Consider the following 17834-nt stretch of genomic DNA (forward strand, 5'->3'; position numbering starts at 1 on the left):
CCGCGGATGATTTGTGGAGGAAGCCGTACTAGGTAACCAGGATCAACTGCTTCGAACAAATATCATATCAGCCGATTGCGCACTCGTCTTCTGAGCTTTGTCAGACAGCGGCACACCCTGACCATATTCAAGTCACCTCGTTATTCTGAAGCGGACCCCAATTGCCCCAACCGTGATGTACTGCTCGAGGAGAGTAGAAGGCGAAGCATTGAACAGGTATAACCCGGCCAGTGATGAATGTGCAATGGCCAAGCATGGTCAAGTAGACAGTGCATCCCTGCCGATGCGTTCAAAGTAGAGAGCTGTCCCTGTAGGAGATCGATGAGGTTGAATAGGACTATTAAACCTGCCTGCCCGTCGCCGTATTCGACTCGATTCGTGATGACCAGAGATCGCTATGTCGCGGTACTCATTGCTGAAAGCGCCAACGACAGCGGTTTCTTCGACACAACCGAGACGAAGATGACCCACGACGACAGCACTCGCGCGGATCAATCAGTGTGGAAGCGGCTGGCGTTCGCAGAAGAGGCGCTGCCGCCACGGAGGAAGATCGTCGCCACGCGCATACCCGTCGCGTCTAGTAGTTGGATTGCGGCGCGACCACGACATGACTCGCGGCAGACCAGCTTGATCTCCCGTCGGGCAGCAAGGAACCGGAGCTGTCCTCGCATCAGCAACATCAAGACGACGACGTCTCCCTCCCGGACGAACATCATCCCCATCTCATTCTCCAGCGCCGCTCTCACCCCCGCTTCCAAATTTCAGCTGACCAAATCCGATCCCGATCCCGCGGCCTCGACGACCCCGGCCCATACTTGCCTGTCATCGACCTTGACGAAACAACAATCAAGGGGTAATAATCTCGCCAGTCCACCACCGTCGACGACCACGATACACTCGCCTTTTCTCCTGCAATCGCCTTGCATTCACATCCACGTCCCTCCCACACTCAACAGGCACGCGCGCACATCCGCCAGCAGCAGTCCATGCGCCATCCACCATGACCAGCGAGCCTGTACCGTCTCAGACAAGCGCAGCAGTAATAATAAGACTCCGCTGAAAGATCAGGACCACACACCGCAGCTAGCGCGTCAGCGAACGTTCCCATTGACACCCCTGCGCTCACGAGAGAACCCCAGCACCTCGCGCACTGCCGATAGTCGCACGGCGCGATTGTCGCACTCGAAATCTCATTCTCTCGCCGTCCTCAACATGGCTCGCTCCTCTCCGCTGTTCCCTCCCACGCACGACGACATCTTCCTCGAGCTCGCCAACGATAGCATGACCACTCGCGACGACTCCATCTCGTTCAGCCATTCCCGATCCTTCGCCGACAAACGCCGAGCTACACCTGCCGATGCACCGAGACCGAGCACCAGTGGAAGCATATACGCGCGACCCTCTTCACGACTACACACTTCTCGAGCTTCCGCCGATTTGATGAGGCAGGGGAGCCATTTCCGAAGCCCTTCGCAGCAAGGAGAGAATCACAATGCCTTTGCCCGTGAGCAGGACGCTCGGGCTCGTCGACACACGGAACTGCCAGCGCACTCGCCGCTATCTCCGTCGCGCTTGGCGAGGCGGACACATTCGCCAACAACGTCAGTGTATGGACGTCGCCAGTCATCGATTGGTGGTGCCACCGCGACCGGACAGCAGCGCCATAATGGACCATTCACGTCGAGGATGTACGACTCACCAGATGAATCTGCAAACGAAGAAACCGCTCCGAAAGGCCCGGAATCGACATCCGCCCAATCCGACGGTGCGGAGACGGTATGGGATGAGCTGGACGAACTCAAGTCTCGCATCAAACGGCTTGAGCTGACGGGCAAGCCCGCAGCGACATCTAGCGCCGCAGTTTCTGGTGGCTCTTCCAGTGATCGACCTCGAACCGCGACCACTGCACCCACAACTATCAACTCATCGCCGAAGCAGGAACGCAAGAAGGAAAGAGAAAGTGTCAAGGAGACGTCCATTGCATCTCCAGAGGATGTCACTAACACTCCATCTGGCTCCAACATTCACCCTCTCCTCCACCAAGCACTTGCCAAAGCGAAGCCTCTGCTCAATCCTACTTTGTATAGGAGTCTCGATGCAACCGCGGCAGACGCCCTGCAGCTGGCTGCCATGACTGGAAGCGCTGGGCCTCACGGGACCACCTACTCAGCAGCATCATTCATGACTGGCATGGGGTCGTCTGATCGCCATGTCCGGCGTAAGGCGGACAACATGTGCCGGAACTTGACCGACTTATGTCTCGCGCTATGCGAAGGCAAGCATGAAGCGTCACGGACACTTGTCTCACAACCGTCGATGGAGAGTGTGGCTCAACGCTCACCGTCTGTTCTCCACTCGCGGCAGACTCTAAGACCCGGTCCCAGCAACAATGTAAGACCTATGAGCCGCCTCGAGGCCAGGCGTAGCAGCATCTTTGGCACTAGTCCCACGAGCGATTCGAGTCCCAGAGTCAGCTTGGGAGAATCATCCCCTCTTGATCAAGACGCTACGATGACGCAGAACTTCTATCGCAAGCGTGGGCCCAGGACTTCTCTCGGCAGCGGACTTGCTCGAAGGCGCACACAGCAGCTCGATGATGTGAGCGGCACCGACGAAGAAGAGCCCACAATCCGGCCTGTGTCGCGCGCAACTACCGAAGTCAACGGCTTCCGGACGCGGCCACGTTTCGCATCAGATCACCGCAGTACGGCTCCTGCTCCTCTGCGATCCCCAGCATTGCGTGAAGTGATGGCAACACAGCGCTCTAATGAAGACGCATACGGATCGAATCGTGTAGCATCCTATGGCTCAGAGCAGAGAATGGGGTCTGAGCACCGTCTCCGAAGGAGTTTTCAAGAGCAGCAATTCGCGCCTGCCACGCCAGAGGAAGAAGAGAGCGAATTGACGGATTTCCACCCAATATCGAGGCCACCACAACGGGTCACGTCTCTGGGCAGATTCAGCAGCCGCCGAGCAGCAACAGAGAAGCAGGCACAGGGCCAAGGGTATTCACCGGGTCTTCAACAGAGAAGACATGTTATCGTGGAATAGGCTTCCATGGACAGTATACTATTTGCAAACGTATTGGGACGGCGTTGATGTCCACGAAGGATGCATTTTCATGGTTTGCAAGACATGACAGTCTGCTTTTCTTCGGGAAGAGATGGAGTTGTGATTTTGATGAGAACCGTAACGAGTGGATGGTACCCAGCGAAACGCCTGTATTTTATGCTTGCGAACCGTGTATTGTATTGTAGTACTACACCTTTTGTACCATGTGGCTTCTCGCCATCAACTATCACTGTGCGAGCGGTCGCACGCCATCTCGCCCAAGACCCGACGGGCACTCGGCGTACGACAACAACCTGCTGAGAGCCTCTTCACGACGTAGCCGCTATACATCACACCATCCACTATGTCGGGAAACCAGATTTGCGAACTTTGCGAAACGTGGCGTGTCTGACACCTCCTGAGCTCGCCAGGCTCCTGACGCAGAACCCTGGCTACAACGTGGATCGACGACAAGGATTTCAAGAGTCGGACCGGGACAGCTGACGTACCCATGATCATCTGGACTTTGGAACAGGATCCAGTGTGAGGTCTGACGTATGCAGATGAAGATGGCAATCATGGAAGAATTTAGTATGCAGCAGGTCGTCAATCGCCTGTGGTCATTTGTTGGACAACATAAACAGCCTTATTCTCCGTCCACTCTGACGGAAGTGTTGCCACGACCATCTACAAAATCCTTCATTTCGCTTCCAGACAAGCTAGCATCGACATGGCGGACGCATTGAAGAACGCTACGCAGCAAGCGCAGCAGGGAACAGCAGAGGGCACGAACAAGTGGGACGCCATGAGCGACGAGCAGAAGAAGGCCACGTTCGTACAACATTCTCAAAGAAAGGACAAACATTGACTTGTCGCACTCCTCAGATTCAATGCTCTGCCCGAAGACCAGAAGAGAGGGAAAAGCTACATGGAGTGGATCAAAGAGGGTTACCAGAACCAATACGAAAACTGGATGCCGTGGATCGAAGACCAGTATTTGAAGTGGTTCACGCGTGACAACAAGGCTAGTTATGCGACCAAGGGTAAGGGAGCGGCATCTCATTCCCCGTTCCTCCTTAATGTGACCTAATGAATACCGGGAACAGATACCCTCGACAAGAGCAAAGTCACCGGCGTCTCACAAGTCGACAACCTCCAAGACGGCGTGAACAACCTCGTCGCCGGTCAGGTCGGCCAGGGCGGTCTGCTGCAGCCAGTCGGCGATGCCGTTTCCAAGGATGGAATCAATCGAGCCGAGAGGCAGGGTAAGGATGAAAAGGGGTCGTATGGTATTGGAGGTCCAGCTTCGACGGTCACGGATCCTGTGGTCAAGAACACCAAGGCGGGTGCGGAGGGTGTCACTGGCGCGGTGCAGGGAGCGGGAAGTTACGTTGGAGGGTTGTTTGGAGGAGGCAGGAAGGAAGAGGCGAAGTGAATGTTGCATTATTGTGGACAAGCAAGTACTTGAAGGTTGCAGAAAGCCACACTGTTGAGCATGTCGGGAATGTGCTACCTTTGACTTTTTTCATCTGGGTAGCATAATTGATTTGTTTTGCTTTGACACTTGACAATGCTCGGATTTGTATTTGCCCCGTGACTGTCAAAGGTGACCAAAGATTGCTTCTTCCCTGTTCAGCAAGTTCAAGCTGCCTTTGCAAATTTACGACTTCACCTCGACCTTTCGTCGTGTTGAACCAACTCAAAATCATCAAGACCTTTACACTCGAAAGATTCACACAATACATAACACATCGCAATGTCGAGTAAACGAGGCGGTCGCGGAGGAGGCAATCGAGGTCCACTCCCACGCAATGTCCAAGTCTCGAAGAAGATCTCATGGCTACTACGCCACGGCGCGGAAAAGGAAGGCCTTCAACTCGGACCCGGCGGTTTCATCGGCGTTCAGGATGTACTCAGTAATCGAAACTTGCGCTCACTCAAAGTCACATTTGACGAGCTGCGAGCTATTGTTCAGGACAACGAGAAGCAACGCTTCACGATGGTGCTCAAATCGAGCATTGACCCGAATGGTGCTGTGCTAGAAGACGAGGACCCCACAGATATTCCTACACAAACGCCGTTACCCTCCGAAGATCCGAAAGACTACCTCATTCGTGCAAATCAAGGCCACAGTCTGAAGGTGGAATCAGAAGGGCTCCTAAAACCCATCACGCCGGAGACCGCACCGAAAAACGTCGTCCACGGAACCACGCACTCAGCCTGGCCGCTCATTGTCGCTTCTGGAGGTCTCAAACCGATGGGTCGAAACCACGCACACTTTGCTTCTGGACTCCCGGCAGGCTTCAAGTCGCTGGTAGAAGAAGACAGTGCAGCGACGGATGCGGCGCCGGTGATCTCGGGCATGCGCAAGTCTTCTACTGTATTGATGTTTCTGGACATCGCCAAGGCGATGGAGGCGGGCGTGAACTTTTGGCTGAGCGACAACGGTGTCATTCTGAGTGAGGGGAATGAGAACGGGGTCATTCCTCTGGAAGTCTTCCGGCGTGTGGAGGATCGGACGGGGGAAGGAGTCTTGTTGGAGGATGGCATGATTGTCAAGGAAGCGCCTGAGAAGTGGAGTGCGAAACGCAACGACAACTCATAAGCGGTGGCGGAGGAACTGAAGAACTGACTTTATCATGGAGTACAGGCATAAGAAGCAGAGCAGTCGGGTCAAAGCATGATTGTGACTGAAAACAGTTGAGCTCGAGCTCGCGGGCCAGTCCATAGAGAACGAAGGGCTTCAAGCGACAGCATGACGATAATTCGCAAGTCGAAGTGGGGGAACACTCCCATCGATAGGCCATGGCACACGCAAGCAGGCTGTTATGGCTTCTCACAAGTCGTTCGGTCACAGATACAGCTCCCCGAGGAAAATCGGGCATGGTGGGAGTTTGCATTTCATTTGCACATTGCCTATGTTGACTCAGACCAGTCGACTTGTTCAGTGACAGGAGCACCGCCATCCTTTGCATAAGTAACCTTGAGCCGCAATCGCAATTTTGCTGGAGGACCCTGTGAAAGTCAGTACAAAATGGACACAATTCAGTGAGGAGATTGATACTTACACCTTGTACGCTTGTAACGCGCATTTGTTGGGTGGCTTCTTGTCCTCCTTCCAGCTCGGACGAGCTGATCGCTTGCAATTGCAGCTTCTGAGTCTTCGGAACAGCAGCCTGGAGATTGACCGATTGCAGTGCACTGAAATCATTCGTGTTCCGGAAGTGTGCTGTCACCTGCACCGCTTGAGCATTCCGTTGGACCATGAAGGTAAGTAGCAGATCGTTCTTGTTGTATGCAGTGTGGACTTGCTGCTGCGGATGTGAGCCGCCAAGAATGTCGTTGGAGGACGATTGAGCACCAGAGGATTGAGGTGCGGACGGCTGACCACCAAATAGATCCATGATGGAATCCATGTTACTCTGCTGGGGCTGAGCCTGCCTGCTGGCTGGCTGTTGCGCCGAAGAGGATACACCACCCATGATGTCGTTTAAGAGGTCGGCGTTATTATTCAACCCGCCGTTGGTCGCGTTCCCGCTAGCGGATGGCATATCGGAATCGCCTCCCATAAGATCGAGGAGCATATCCGACTCGGTGATCTGGCTCGGCTTCTTCTTCGCTGGAGGCTTGCTGTGTCGTTTCTTGGTTGCTTCACCGAGCACCCTCTGTTCTTCTCGAATTTCTGGTGCTGGCATTCGCTCCAGTACACCTCGGCGAACCTCGTCGTATCCGAACAGATTTCCATACTCCACAGATCGCTGCTGAACCTCGACATCCAAATCCGCTTGCCGGCTTAGGAGTAATCTTCGTAGGCGATCGACTTGTGCCGGTTCTTGCAGACGTGTGGTCAACTTCATGGCCGCCGTAATGATGTATTGAGTCACACTCTGGCCAGAGTAGCTCGAGTTCAGAATGGCGGAGAAGAGATCAACGATCTCGCTTTCCTTGACCTCCTTTACGAGATCCTCTTCCTCGTATGTCCCGCCTCGGAGGAGGGCATCACAGTATTCTCCAATCACCCACGCACCCGCAAGGTTCAGTCCCTCTTGACTGATGTCATCCTTTAATGCGGCATACAGCTTCTGTGCGCAATAAGTCTGCAAGTCCGGAGTCGTCGCGATCAGCCGCACGAAGGATGATAGAATCTGCTCTTTGACATAGTTGCCGGCCAACTTCAACACCCGCAGCATAGTGTCGACATGCCAACGCTTGTTCGGAGCAAATCGGTCGGCGGCCACACCAATTTGCGAAGTCATGACAGGCTTGAACTCGTTGTCTGCAACTTCGAGAAAGGCGAGAAGCTCACGTATCAATACTCGAATGTTGGACTCGTTGATGAGTGTGAAGCTGAGATCGAGAGCTCTCCTGCGAATGCTAATGTCCGGATCTCTTAGACAGTCCAGAATGGTGTTGCGGTGTCGCTGCACTGCATTCGGTTCAATGGCCACAACTTTTATCAGAGTGTTCAAAGCCACGTATCGAATGTTGTTGTCCTTGTTCGCCAGGAACTTTCCGAGAATGTTCACACCCAGTACGCGCAGTCCAGAATCGGCCTCGATCTCCAGAATCGTCAGAACTGCCTCATATAGAATCGAATTGCCCACATTCTTAGACGACTCGGTATTGGTAGCGACCTGAGCCAGAATGTCGTTGATCTGTTCGCTCGTTTGTGCATCTCCTCTTCCAAGCACTCTCAGCAACCGTAGGATCTTGACCTGCAAGAAAGGATCCGTTATGCCAGTAACATCGTGTTCAGGCGCATAGCCAGACTGTGATAGCGCCTTGAGCACTTTTACAAGACTGCCAGTAAGCGGTCTGAACATGTCCACCACTCCAATTTCTCCTCCCTCCTCCTCGTCCAGTTCACACATGCTGATGACCAGCGTGAGACCGCTCAACAGTACGCCATGATTTCGATCATTGAGCAGCAGCTTCGCTTTATCCAAAAAGTGCTCTTGTAGATCGGGCACCTTGCGACAAATCCGCATCGCACACAAGGCGGCTTTTCGTCGAATGTACGGGTTCGAGGAGGACAGAATCGTTTCGACTTCCGGGAAGAGATCTCGGGACATTTCGATCGAGGCGATGTTGCCTAGGGTGCAGAGGGCGAGCCCGACGATGTATTGGTTGCTGTGGTTGAGATCACTGCGACAAGTCAGCATATCAACCGTGCAAGATGCGTGGGAAGCCGCACTTCTTCAGGGAGTTCGTCACGAGCGTTAGGACCTCCTGATTCTCGTCCAACAATAGCATCGTTCCCAGGTATCCCAAACGCTTGTCTGCGAAGCGCGGCGAGGCGAGGAGCTTCAGACATTCTATCTGACCGAAATGTGTCCGTTCGCCGAGGGTGAAAAGGTACAGAAGTTTGGCGACATTATTCCGTCTGAGAAAGACCGTGTCAGTCAGGCAGTGAGGCAGTGAGTCTTGACAAGCTCTGCCCAAGTATCCTACCGCAAGTCCGAGTTGTGGCTCTCCTCCCTGAAGCTGGCTCGGATGGCCGCACTCTCCTTTTGTACCACGGCACGTTCGTCGGCGATTGTTTTGGCGGCGCGCACATTGCGAATGAACTGCTTCACTGTGTTCCCTCATATCAGCAACCTCGACTTCCTTCGCTCCACGTGTCCAGGCTTGAAGTGCATACAAGAGCTCATTGTTGCGGCGCTGGTCGCAAGGACCTCAGTCCGGTCGATTTTGGTGGTTTGATCAGGTGGAAGTTGCGAATTCCATGGTCTAGAAACGGTGCAAGGCTCTCGTTGGCGGAATGGTAGGTCCGGGCGGGATGGTAATGTACGGTATGTGGGTGGTAACAATGAGGAAACCCAAAGTCGAAAGTCACCTCACGCTAGCGCTTTTGGCCCCCGATCAGTCCTTCCATCTCTCCTAGACGCGTGTGTATGGTACAAGGTACCGCAGGCAATAGATCCATCATCATGCGCACTGCATGTGTTGGCATGTCACATTCGACGCCAAATTAGCGGTCTCTTGACAGTCCGACGTCGTGTGCTAGCACCGGATGCCAAAGTGCGCGAGCATTGGATGCATCGAAGACTTCGATTGCGTGGTCGACCATATCAGTTAGGTACACAGCTACCTCGGTTGGCCTCACAAAGTCTGCCATCTCCTGCGTGCCATCGCATTCGGCGTACCGGGAGCAAGAAGTTCATGCTTGCAGTACAGTAGAACTACCTTACATAGGACGTGGATCATTCGTTCTTCTTTGTCCAAACCCGTCACCCTTCGGTCCCTTCCCTTTCATCATGGAGCCCAATGATGATGTAACGGCCTGTCTAGTACAGTGAGGTGCCTTAGTCTAGTACCTCTCCTATGTGCGGTGTGTGTGCACATCTTCACATCTCCGCATGAACAAACATCCAGACAGGTGCCACCATGCGTATGTGATATACCTTACGATTGAGACTCCGACCGTCCGGCTTTCTCGCTGACCTCACGTCACCTCGTAAACCAATACGACGATTCCCACGCTCACGATCTCGACATCGACCTCCACTCCGGTCTCTATCGTTCGGCATGGCTATATCAACACTGATGGATCTACCTTCTGAACTCATCCAGCACATTCTGGCCTACCTGGAACCGGTAGATCTCGCCAATGTCGCTCAGACTTGTCGCCACCTTCAAATCGAAAGCTACGACAATCAAATATGGTTGCGCCTGATCAATCGCTACCTACCGACTCCAATATCTCGCCTCGGGCCCATGAAATCCTTTCGCGAGCTGTACATTGCACATCATCCTCATTGGTTCCTTCCTCAAAATCGGATTTGGTTTGGAGATACCGAGCCGAGTGGGAAACTTCTGGTCACACGCTACGATGAAGACAACGGGTCTATAAACGCCTACACTGTCGTGGCCAGGACTCCGAGAGGCTTGCCGACGGACTGGGAGCTCGATCCTGATGTCCAAATTCACACATTCAATCCAAAGGTGTGGCTCGACCTCAATCAGCCCGTCGTAAAGCTCCAGGTGGACAGCCGAAGAGCAGAGCGTCCACCGAATGACTACCCAAGCGATCGCAGCTATGCCTCCGAGTCAGTCTACACGAGTGAGATCCTCATGGACACTTTCGTCGACTCCGGACTGTACAGCTCTTTCATGCTCTGCCGAAACCTTCCTGCAGCTGCCATTACCGAAGGCACGAGCGTCTGGCCGCCTCTCAAATATCCGGCTCACGGCCGGACTCGCAATGATAGTCACAATCGATTCAATTCGACCGGACATAAGCCCACGAGGCACGACGAGGTGAGCCAGACCAACTTCAGACTCCGCAAGTGGGTAGAGTATACCGGGCGTCGTGCCACACCAAGTTTATTGTCGTTCGGCCCGGGAGAACCGTTCCAGTCTACATTCGGTGCGGATCTGCCATTCTTCGCGGCTGGGCCGAATCTCCACGCTGGCGGCGGCGTGAGGATACGCATGCCGGAGGACATTACCACGTATGCCACCTTGCCTGAGGGCAGTTTTGCGCCCACTACCCAGAAACCATGGCAAGGCATCTGGGTCGGTGATTATAGTGCCCATGGCTGCGAATTTCTGGTCATACACCAGCCCGATAAGCAGGATGAGAGACCATTGCCCTCCGGCATGGATCGGCTCCGACATTGGTTGTACGGAGATCGACGAGGCAGCGACAGTAGTGATAGCAGCTTCACCAGTGCTGCTGAGGATCTGGACCAGTCGGTCGTGACGGGGCAAGGCTCATCATCCCAAGAGGAGACGCGGACATTGTCCCACCCGGCAGATGCCCATGCGCAAGACAACAACACCGAATCAGGACATTTCACGCCCTCGGGACGACTCGAAGCCATGAAACTCACCGGCGACCCTTACATGCCACGCGGCGAGTACACCTTCATAGCTCCCGAGATCGGCGACGCAGGCTTGGTGCGCATCGCAGAGGAGGAACCCTTCAAAGGTGCACGAGTCGTGAAAAGCGCAGGGCATATCGCGAACAGAGGTTTTCGTGATGGTACGTCCACGACAAATACCACTCCCTCGAAAACTCGATGCTGACCAATCATACCAGACTCGTACATGGCTTGTCAATTGATCCTCATTTCTCCCAATCGAATCGCGCAGCTGTGGCAGGAGATTGGACATTTCGGACACATCTCCTTCTTCCATCGGGTTGACATTGACACTCTGGCTAGGGATGGCATGGTGCAGACAGGCACTGCAGCATCCTCAGCTACAGTGCCCGAGTCGTCGGCCGCGTCAATAGATGTCCAACTTTGAGGTCATGTTGATGTCCAGATTTTTCGTTTACTATATACAAGGCTCAAGGCTTCTGGCCGAGCTTCAGCACCGCTCCAAACGCCGGCTCCTGGTATCTCTTCTATCAATCAAATGTTCGCCGAATCGCGACATGCCGAGCGAAAAGCAATTTGACCACCGGAAGACTGTCTTCGTCTCCTTGCGCACCATGGCTTTTTCGGCTCCATAGTCGGCTACCCTAGCATAACTCTTCATGTGCGCGACTTTATGCTGTTCCATAATCATTGAAACAGCGTCCATCTCCTTGCGATGCCATCAAGCTTCACGAGAATCATCATCAATGGCATCATTCCTCCACCGCGCTGACAGAACCGCCAGCAGAACTACCAGAGCTCTGCGCCTCTAGCTTGCGCCTCATTTCTTCATTCTCCTGCTTGAGCTGCAGCAACGCAGCATTCTCCCGCTGCAATTTGCGGATGTATTCGTTCGCGGACTCGACCGTGGCGGCTTTACTGCTGTTGCTCTTCAATGCTGCGTCCTCCTTGGACTCCTTGGACTCGTCATGGGCGCCATCCTCCGGGCTGCCGTCGCTGTTGCTATTTTGTGGCCCGTCTTTGGACACTGCCGGCTTCGGTAGTAGAGATTGCATCTCTTTGAGAGCTTCGTTGATGCGATTGCGCCGCCCTTGTTCGGCGACTTTGTGCGATGTTCGTTTCGATGTCAAGCCTGTTGACAAGGAGTCGGGATAATTCACACCTGGGAGATGGTTGCCTTCGAGCAGATTCTGATAATTGGACTTCGAGGCAAGTAGGAGCGCGTGGGTGGGTGAGTGCAGAGATGCTTGATGAAAGTCAGTATATCCCTCGGCGAGGTCTTGCGGAAGTACTCACCTCCTTCAGGGAGAAGAGGCTTGATGTTGGGACTGATGCGAGGAAGTAGAGCTGGAGATGCTAAAGCCGCTGCTGTCCCGCTTACACTAGCCCGCTTTTTACTGCTCCTCCCAGACTTGCTATCGGCTCTTCCCTTGAGCAACGCTCCGGGCGTGGACGCGGTCATGGGCGAGGCTGCAATCGGACTAGGAGCAGCAGACGCAGGAACAGCAGACATCGGTGTGCTTATACCAGCCAATTTGGGCGTCTTCCGAGCAGAGAGGCGGGGAGTTCCGCCGATCGATGTCAATGTAGCAGTGCTGGTATTTAATCGATCAATTTTGGCGCCCTGTCCTGGTTCATCAGCAGCTGCAGAAGGTAGCTGAATATCAGCAAATTCCATGTCCGCGTCCATGTCGATCGATTGCGTTCGCTTCAAGTTCTGCCCAACAGCATCTTGTGAGCTGGAACGTCGAGACAGCAACGATTTGGGAGTCGCCGCAGGTGTCCCCTGCTGCCGTAACGCGGAGATCGACGGAGACTTTGTCGAAGCTGAGCCCGGCCTCGGCGGTGGACCCATCAGCGCTTCGCTCAAAGGTTCCGGGCTAATGCTTCCGTTCTCTGAGCTATCGTTCGGTCGGACATGCATCCTGTTTGTTGTCTGCGTTGCAGTTCTGCCCTCGAGGGTCTGATCTACCTCCTTGGGGGTGGCGAGAGAAAGCACGGTGGTAGATCGGCGCTTGGTCGCTTTTTGAATCGGGCTTTGCTTCACCCTCGCAAGCGGTCCCACGCTCCGAGGAGTGGCCACCTTTCTGCGAGGAGGTTTCCTGCCGTTGGCGTTGAGAGTCTCGGAGGATGCTACTTGCTCCCCCAGCATGTCTACATCCGCAGTAGGGTCAAGAGGAGACGAAACAGTAGAATTTGGTGCCGTGTTCGGATTTGTGTAGAAGCCTTGTTGAAGTTGCTGAGATGCGTGCTGATGATTTTGCGCGTGCAGCATTGGCGATGTCAAGGGTGAAAAGTAGGCGCCCGGGATTGTGAATTCAGGCTGCACGTTGTAATGAGGTGTGCCCGCCGGGGAGACCATCGGGGTGAATGTACTCTGGATTTCTAGAAGTTAGCACCAGCTTGGGTAACATCAATTTGCTAGTCCATACCGCGTCTTCTTTCCTTAGTTGGTATCTCTGCTCCAGCATCGCACGATGTGAAGGGTCCATTTGTTGCATGAACTTACCAGCCTCGCCGTGCATTTCGAAACTGTTAGGCGTAGGAGGTACGTGCTGGCTGGACGGATACGATGGCATTCCCGCAAATTGGAGCTGTTGCTGCAGAGAGTTGAACTGTTGCTGCATCGACGGTTGATACAGCGGCTCGGAGGTGAATGGGGCACTCGTCTGGACTTGATGGTTGAAGTGAGTCTGAGTCTGTCCATGGCCGACGTTCTGCCCGAGACTAAAGCGGCCTTGTGCGCCAAAGTCGTGTGCCGCTGTTGCGGACATGGCCTGGAGCTCCGACAGTTCATCGTAGGGCGTGCTCGGATGGGTCCCGGAAAGTTGATGATCGAATTGAGTCGCATCCATGGATGAAATGTTGTTCAAATCGATGTCGCCAAATTCGAAAAGATTGCCCAAGTCGTCCAAGTCGGTGGGTATGTCTGTCATCGTATCGATCTGCTGCTCGCCCGCTCTCGCCCACGATTGCCCGGCAGAGGTGTCCATGATCGATCGGCCCACGGGAGTTCCTTTTGTTCTTTCAGATCTACGGACAGTGTGCGCTGTGTGCTCGCGACGGCCCGTGAGGCAGGAGGAGGGAAGTGGTGGTGGGTGCCGCTATGCTGAAGACATTCACTCTTCGGCGGGGTGGTCTGGCAGCTTGGCGGGGAGATGCGCGCGCGCTGCTGGGGCGTAAGTGAGAAAGCGGAATAGTGGCCGCTCACACGCCTTCAAAAGGCGGCGGAGATCGTGAGAGGTGAATCACTCCTGGATTCTGGTGCGAAATGCTGTATGTGTCGAGGAGGTGAAGTCGAAGTGGAATTCGGTCGCAGGATTCCCCGAGAAGAGAGAGCACAGAGCGCCCCGGCGGTTGTTGAAGGCTGACGAGCGGCCCACCAACCCACCGGCGGGGACTAGAGAAACAGCACGAATAGACTTTGACAAGCTCGACTGTCAACCAGGAAGTCTCGGTCGATAGATAGACGACCCACCCCCACCAGTACACATGAGAGGACAACGAGGATGAATGTGGCCACCCGTTCCTGCCCATTTCCTTGTCGAAGAAGCCTCTGGTCTCCAAGCTGCTGTTGTTCTAGCGACGTGCAGCAGGAAGGCGGCCGACGGCGGTTCTTAGAATGAGGCAGATCCGGAATATTCAGGAATCCTCGGCGGTAATCCGGCGGTACGCGTGTGGACGCGCACGGACGAATTTACCCGCACAATTCGTGTATTCTGTCCACACGCGTATCCTCGTTGTTTATCTTATTAATGTTGTTTATGTTTATAGCTCTGGCGTTGTAAAAGGTGTTATTATTACCGCTCTTACTACCCTCGTTGCCCTTATACCTCTTATTATTATATATCTCTTACTACTACTACTATAGAGTCTATTACCGATAAGGAGCTCGCCGCGTTTATAAAGGAGGTTAAGGAAGATCTAGACTATAAGATGCTAGAGGTTATCGACGACGCGCTACTTACGGAGGCTAGATTCGATAGTAGATTCGAGGTCGGCGGTAAGGATAAGGAAGGCGTTAGAGCGAAGGATAAGGTAATTAAGGACGCGAAGAATAAGGTAATTAAGGACGCTAATGCGAGGGCGCTAGAGCAAGAGCTATTTAGCGACATTGTTAGTAATTAAGAGTAGAGTAATAAGACGAGGAAGCTACGAAGGAAGATTAGTAATAGCATCGTTAATAAGCGGTTTAGTAGTACTATAACTAATAGTAATGCATTGCTTTAGCTACTACCGGATATACTATTATAGCGCTAGAGGCTCTATAATAGTGTTATTAAGACGATGTCGTATAAGTAGATACGGTTATATTAGCTACTCGTTAATAATATCTTTAAAAGCGACGGTAGCCGGCTATTACGAACGAGGATCGAGCTATATCGTACCTTCCGGTTTATATATTAAGGACGTAAGCGCTATAAGTATATATCGTAGAAGAAGGTAGGCGTACTAGTCGATAAGTAGCGTACTATATACGCGAAGGAGAGTAAGGGTTGTCCGGCTAAGATAAAGTTTACCTACTATTAGAGGCTAGTGCCTAAGGCTACATCGGCTATACCGATGCCTAGGCTAACGCCTAACGGACGAACGCCGGTTTAGAAATCTACTAGGCCGAATTAGGAACAAGCTTCCTTTCGGCCGACTAGAAGGCTACGTATACGCTAAGCGACGCTACGCGCATATATAGCTTATACTCGACGTTCCGTTGTTCTAGATAGATCTTCTTTTCGGTAGCTTTAGAATTTTATATATTCGGATCTAGACCTTTATACGTAACTTTAGTTTAGACCCTTATATTTTCTAAAGCTCGTTATCGAATAGATTCCTCGACGGAAATACCGCCTAAACTTTAGGCGTAGCTCGCTATAGAGATAGAGCGGATTCGAAACGAATATCGCGCCGCTATCGTAGAGACCGAAGCTATATATAACGAACGATATCGAGCTAACGAGCTTGTATAACGCGAACTCGAGATAGTACGGCGCGAACTCGAGGTAGTACGACGTAAACTCGAGATACGTCTCGAACGAGCCGGAAAACGACTGGTATAACGGACGCTAAAAGTAAGTAGCTCTATACTCGCCCTAGAAACAATCGAAATAATAACGACGGACATAAATACGAACGACGACTATATACTAAGACGCCCAAAAGAGCGTCTCCCGACGCTACGGACCTTTAGCGGCAAAAGATTAGAATAGGAAGACTAGTACCTCGCTACCCTATCGAAGCTCGCTATTAATAAAGTAGCTATTAGTAGGGACTTCGACTAATTCCTCTACTTAATAAGTAGGCTCGAAGAGAGTACGGCGAGAATAGTAAGAACAACTATCGAGAACGCTCTCCGACTTAGGTAAGGTAACGCGAACGATTTCCTCGAGTACCTAAACAGTATCTACGGCAATATAAACTAGTAACGACGAGCGCTATAAACCCTCTCGAGGATATAATAGCGCGACAACGAACCTATCGCGACCTACCTACCTCGATTCGAGGTAGTTCTCGCTAATACGGGAATAGCCGAGACCCTCTCGCCGGGTACAGAATCGGACCCGAAGCTCGAAGGTATTTGGATTACCCTTCTTAAGAACTCTCTTAACAAAGAGATACGTAAGGCATTACTCCCGTTTGCCTTAAACCCGCCGGATAAGTACTTAACCTTTACGAGAAACCTTCTTACTATCGGCGGATCGCTCGTAAACCTTCGTTTTCGGTCGAATATATCTAGACCCTCCGCTCCCTAGGCGACCCTACTATCGATAGGGTTACGGGCGACCCTACCGCGAGAATCGAAAGACGAAATAGATTAGGAACCGACTTAATCTAACCGAGTCGAGTTAAGTAATAAGAAGAGAGTAAAGTAGGTTATAAGAGAAATAATATAGGCTCGAAGGGAATAAGGCCTTTGTCTCCGTTACGGGATAAAAGGGCACCTTATCGCCAACTATACCTATCTTACCGCCCGAAACCCGAACGCTATATAAGCTATAGTTAGTAAGGCCGAGCGCGAGATACGGGAAGTCTTTCTAAAAGAAGACAACGACTTAGTATTAGAAAACGAGTAGCCTCTACGACAAGTCGTCCGTAGAGGTAGAGTTAGATATAAGTAGAAGTAGAGTAGAATATCTTTCGAGATACAAAAATAGAACGATCTCTTTTCTATGCTTCCGCTATTATTAACGACGACGTACTTCGATTCTCTCTTATCGACAACGGTAGCTAATCGTATTGTCTAATAAACGAATAGTTAGCTAAGAGACTCCGGCTCCTATAGATTCCTATTCCGAGACGAAAGGTTATTAGCGCGTAAGGATCCCCCTTATAGAAGAAGGGAATCTCTTTTGTTACTAAGTTCTCTCTTAATATCGGCGGGTATAAGTCTACGGCGTTTGCTTACGCTATACCCGACTTATAAGAGGATCTTATTCTCGGAAGGCCCTATCTCTTTTACGAGAGTATATAAGTTATCGAGTCGACGAACTGTCTCGAGTTCCTTCTCGACAGTTTTTCGATACCTTACAAGACACAGCCGATAGGTTCTACGAAGGCTAAGGCCGTTAGTAGAGCTACCTTTAGATACCTCGCTTGGTTATTTCGGAAACGAGATATTACTATCTTTACCGCCTCTCTCGAAGATATCGAGAAGGCGTTACGTACGAAGAAAGCCCTTACTCGTAAGGACATTATCGAGAAGCTTCCTAAATACTACCGCCCCCGGATACGTACCTTTATCCGGGAAGGAGAGTAGTTGCCGCCGTATCGACCTGGATTTAACTACGAGATCCTACTTACTACCGATAGTAATAGGAAACCTAGCGAACCTCCCTAGGGCCCTCTCTATAATATAACCCGGGACGAGCTCTTAGTCCTCCGGAAGGAACTATACTCGCTCCTCGAGAAGGGCTATATTTAGTATAGTAAGTCCCCTACCGCTACGCCGGTTCTTTTTGCTAA

At 52.3% G+C, this 17834-nt stretch overlaps 6 protein-coding genes across 6 annotated transcripts; 4 read left to right on the forward strand and 2 right to left on the reverse strand.

The window, feature by feature from the left end:
- Nucleotides 1-2266: 2266 nt before the first annotated feature.
- On the forward strand, nucleotides 2267-3272 carry MYCGRDRAFT_102646 (uncharacterized protein; the record flags this gene model as incomplete). Its single annotated transcript, XM_003856407.1, has 1 exon — nucleotides 2267-3272. The coding sequence occupies one exon, from the start codon at nucleotides 2317-2319 to the stop codon at nucleotides 3049-3051; it is 735 nt and encodes a 244-aa protein (XP_003856455.1).
- A 584-nt stretch (nucleotides 3273-3856) lies between these two features.
- On the forward strand, nucleotides 3857-4486 carry MYCGRDRAFT_98637 (uncharacterized protein; the record flags this gene model as incomplete). The annotated part of the gene is made up of 3 exons (XM_003856408.1): nucleotides 3857-3882; nucleotides 3937-4094; nucleotides 4158-4486. The coding sequence occupies 3 exons, from the start codon at nucleotides 3857-3859 to the stop codon at nucleotides 4484-4486; spliced, it is 513 nt and encodes a 170-aa protein (XP_003856456.1).
- Nucleotides 4487-4741: 255 nt separating this feature from the next.
- Nucleotides 4742-5656, forward strand: MYCGRDRAFT_98638 (uncharacterized protein; the record flags this gene model as incomplete). The annotated part of the gene is made up of 1 exon (XM_003856409.1): nucleotides 4742-5656. The coding sequence occupies one exon, from the start codon at nucleotides 4808-4810 to the stop codon at nucleotides 5654-5656; it is 849 nt and encodes a 282-aa protein (XP_003856457.1).
- Nucleotides 5657-5967: 311 nt separating this feature from the next.
- On the reverse strand, nucleotides 5968-8817 carry MYCGRDRAFT_107400 (uncharacterized protein; the record flags this gene model as incomplete). The annotated part of the gene is made up of 5 exons (XM_003857160.1): nucleotides 5968-6066; nucleotides 6120-8196; nucleotides 8246-8434; nucleotides 8503-8626; nucleotides 8693-8817. 5 exons carry the CDS (start codon nucleotides 8700-8702, stop codon nucleotides 5968-5970), a joined length of 2499 nt encoding a protein of 832 aa, XP_003857208.1.
- A 762-nt stretch (nucleotides 8818-9579) lies between these two features.
- On the forward strand, nucleotides 9580-11304 carry MYCGRDRAFT_98639 (uncharacterized protein; the record flags this gene model as incomplete). The annotated part of the gene is made up of 5 exons (XM_003856410.1): nucleotides 9580-10114; nucleotides 10190-10344; nucleotides 10411-10702; nucleotides 10844-11038; nucleotides 11096-11304. 5 exons carry the CDS (start codon nucleotides 9580-9582, stop codon nucleotides 11302-11304), a joined length of 1386 nt encoding a protein of 461 aa, XP_003856458.1.
- Nucleotides 11305-11629: 325 nt separating this feature from the next.
- On the reverse strand, nucleotides 11630-14176 carry MYCGRDRAFT_107401 (uncharacterized protein; the record flags this gene model as incomplete). Its single annotated transcript, XM_003857159.1, has 4 exons — nucleotides 11630-11904; nucleotides 12040-12123; nucleotides 12174-13262; nucleotides 13387-14176. 4 exons carry the CDS (start codon nucleotides 13868-13870, stop codon nucleotides 11630-11632), a joined length of 1932 nt encoding a protein of 643 aa, XP_003857207.1.
- Between the last annotated feature and the right edge of the window lie 3658 nt (nucleotides 14177-17834).

This window comes from Zymoseptoria tritici, chromosome 1 (assembly GCF_000219625.1).
Source record: "Zymoseptoria tritici IPO323 chromosome 1, whole genome shotgun sequence".
Taxonomy (NCBI): Eukaryota; Fungi; Ascomycota; class Dothideomycetes; order Mycosphaerellales; family Mycosphaerellaceae; genus Zymoseptoria; species Zymoseptoria tritici.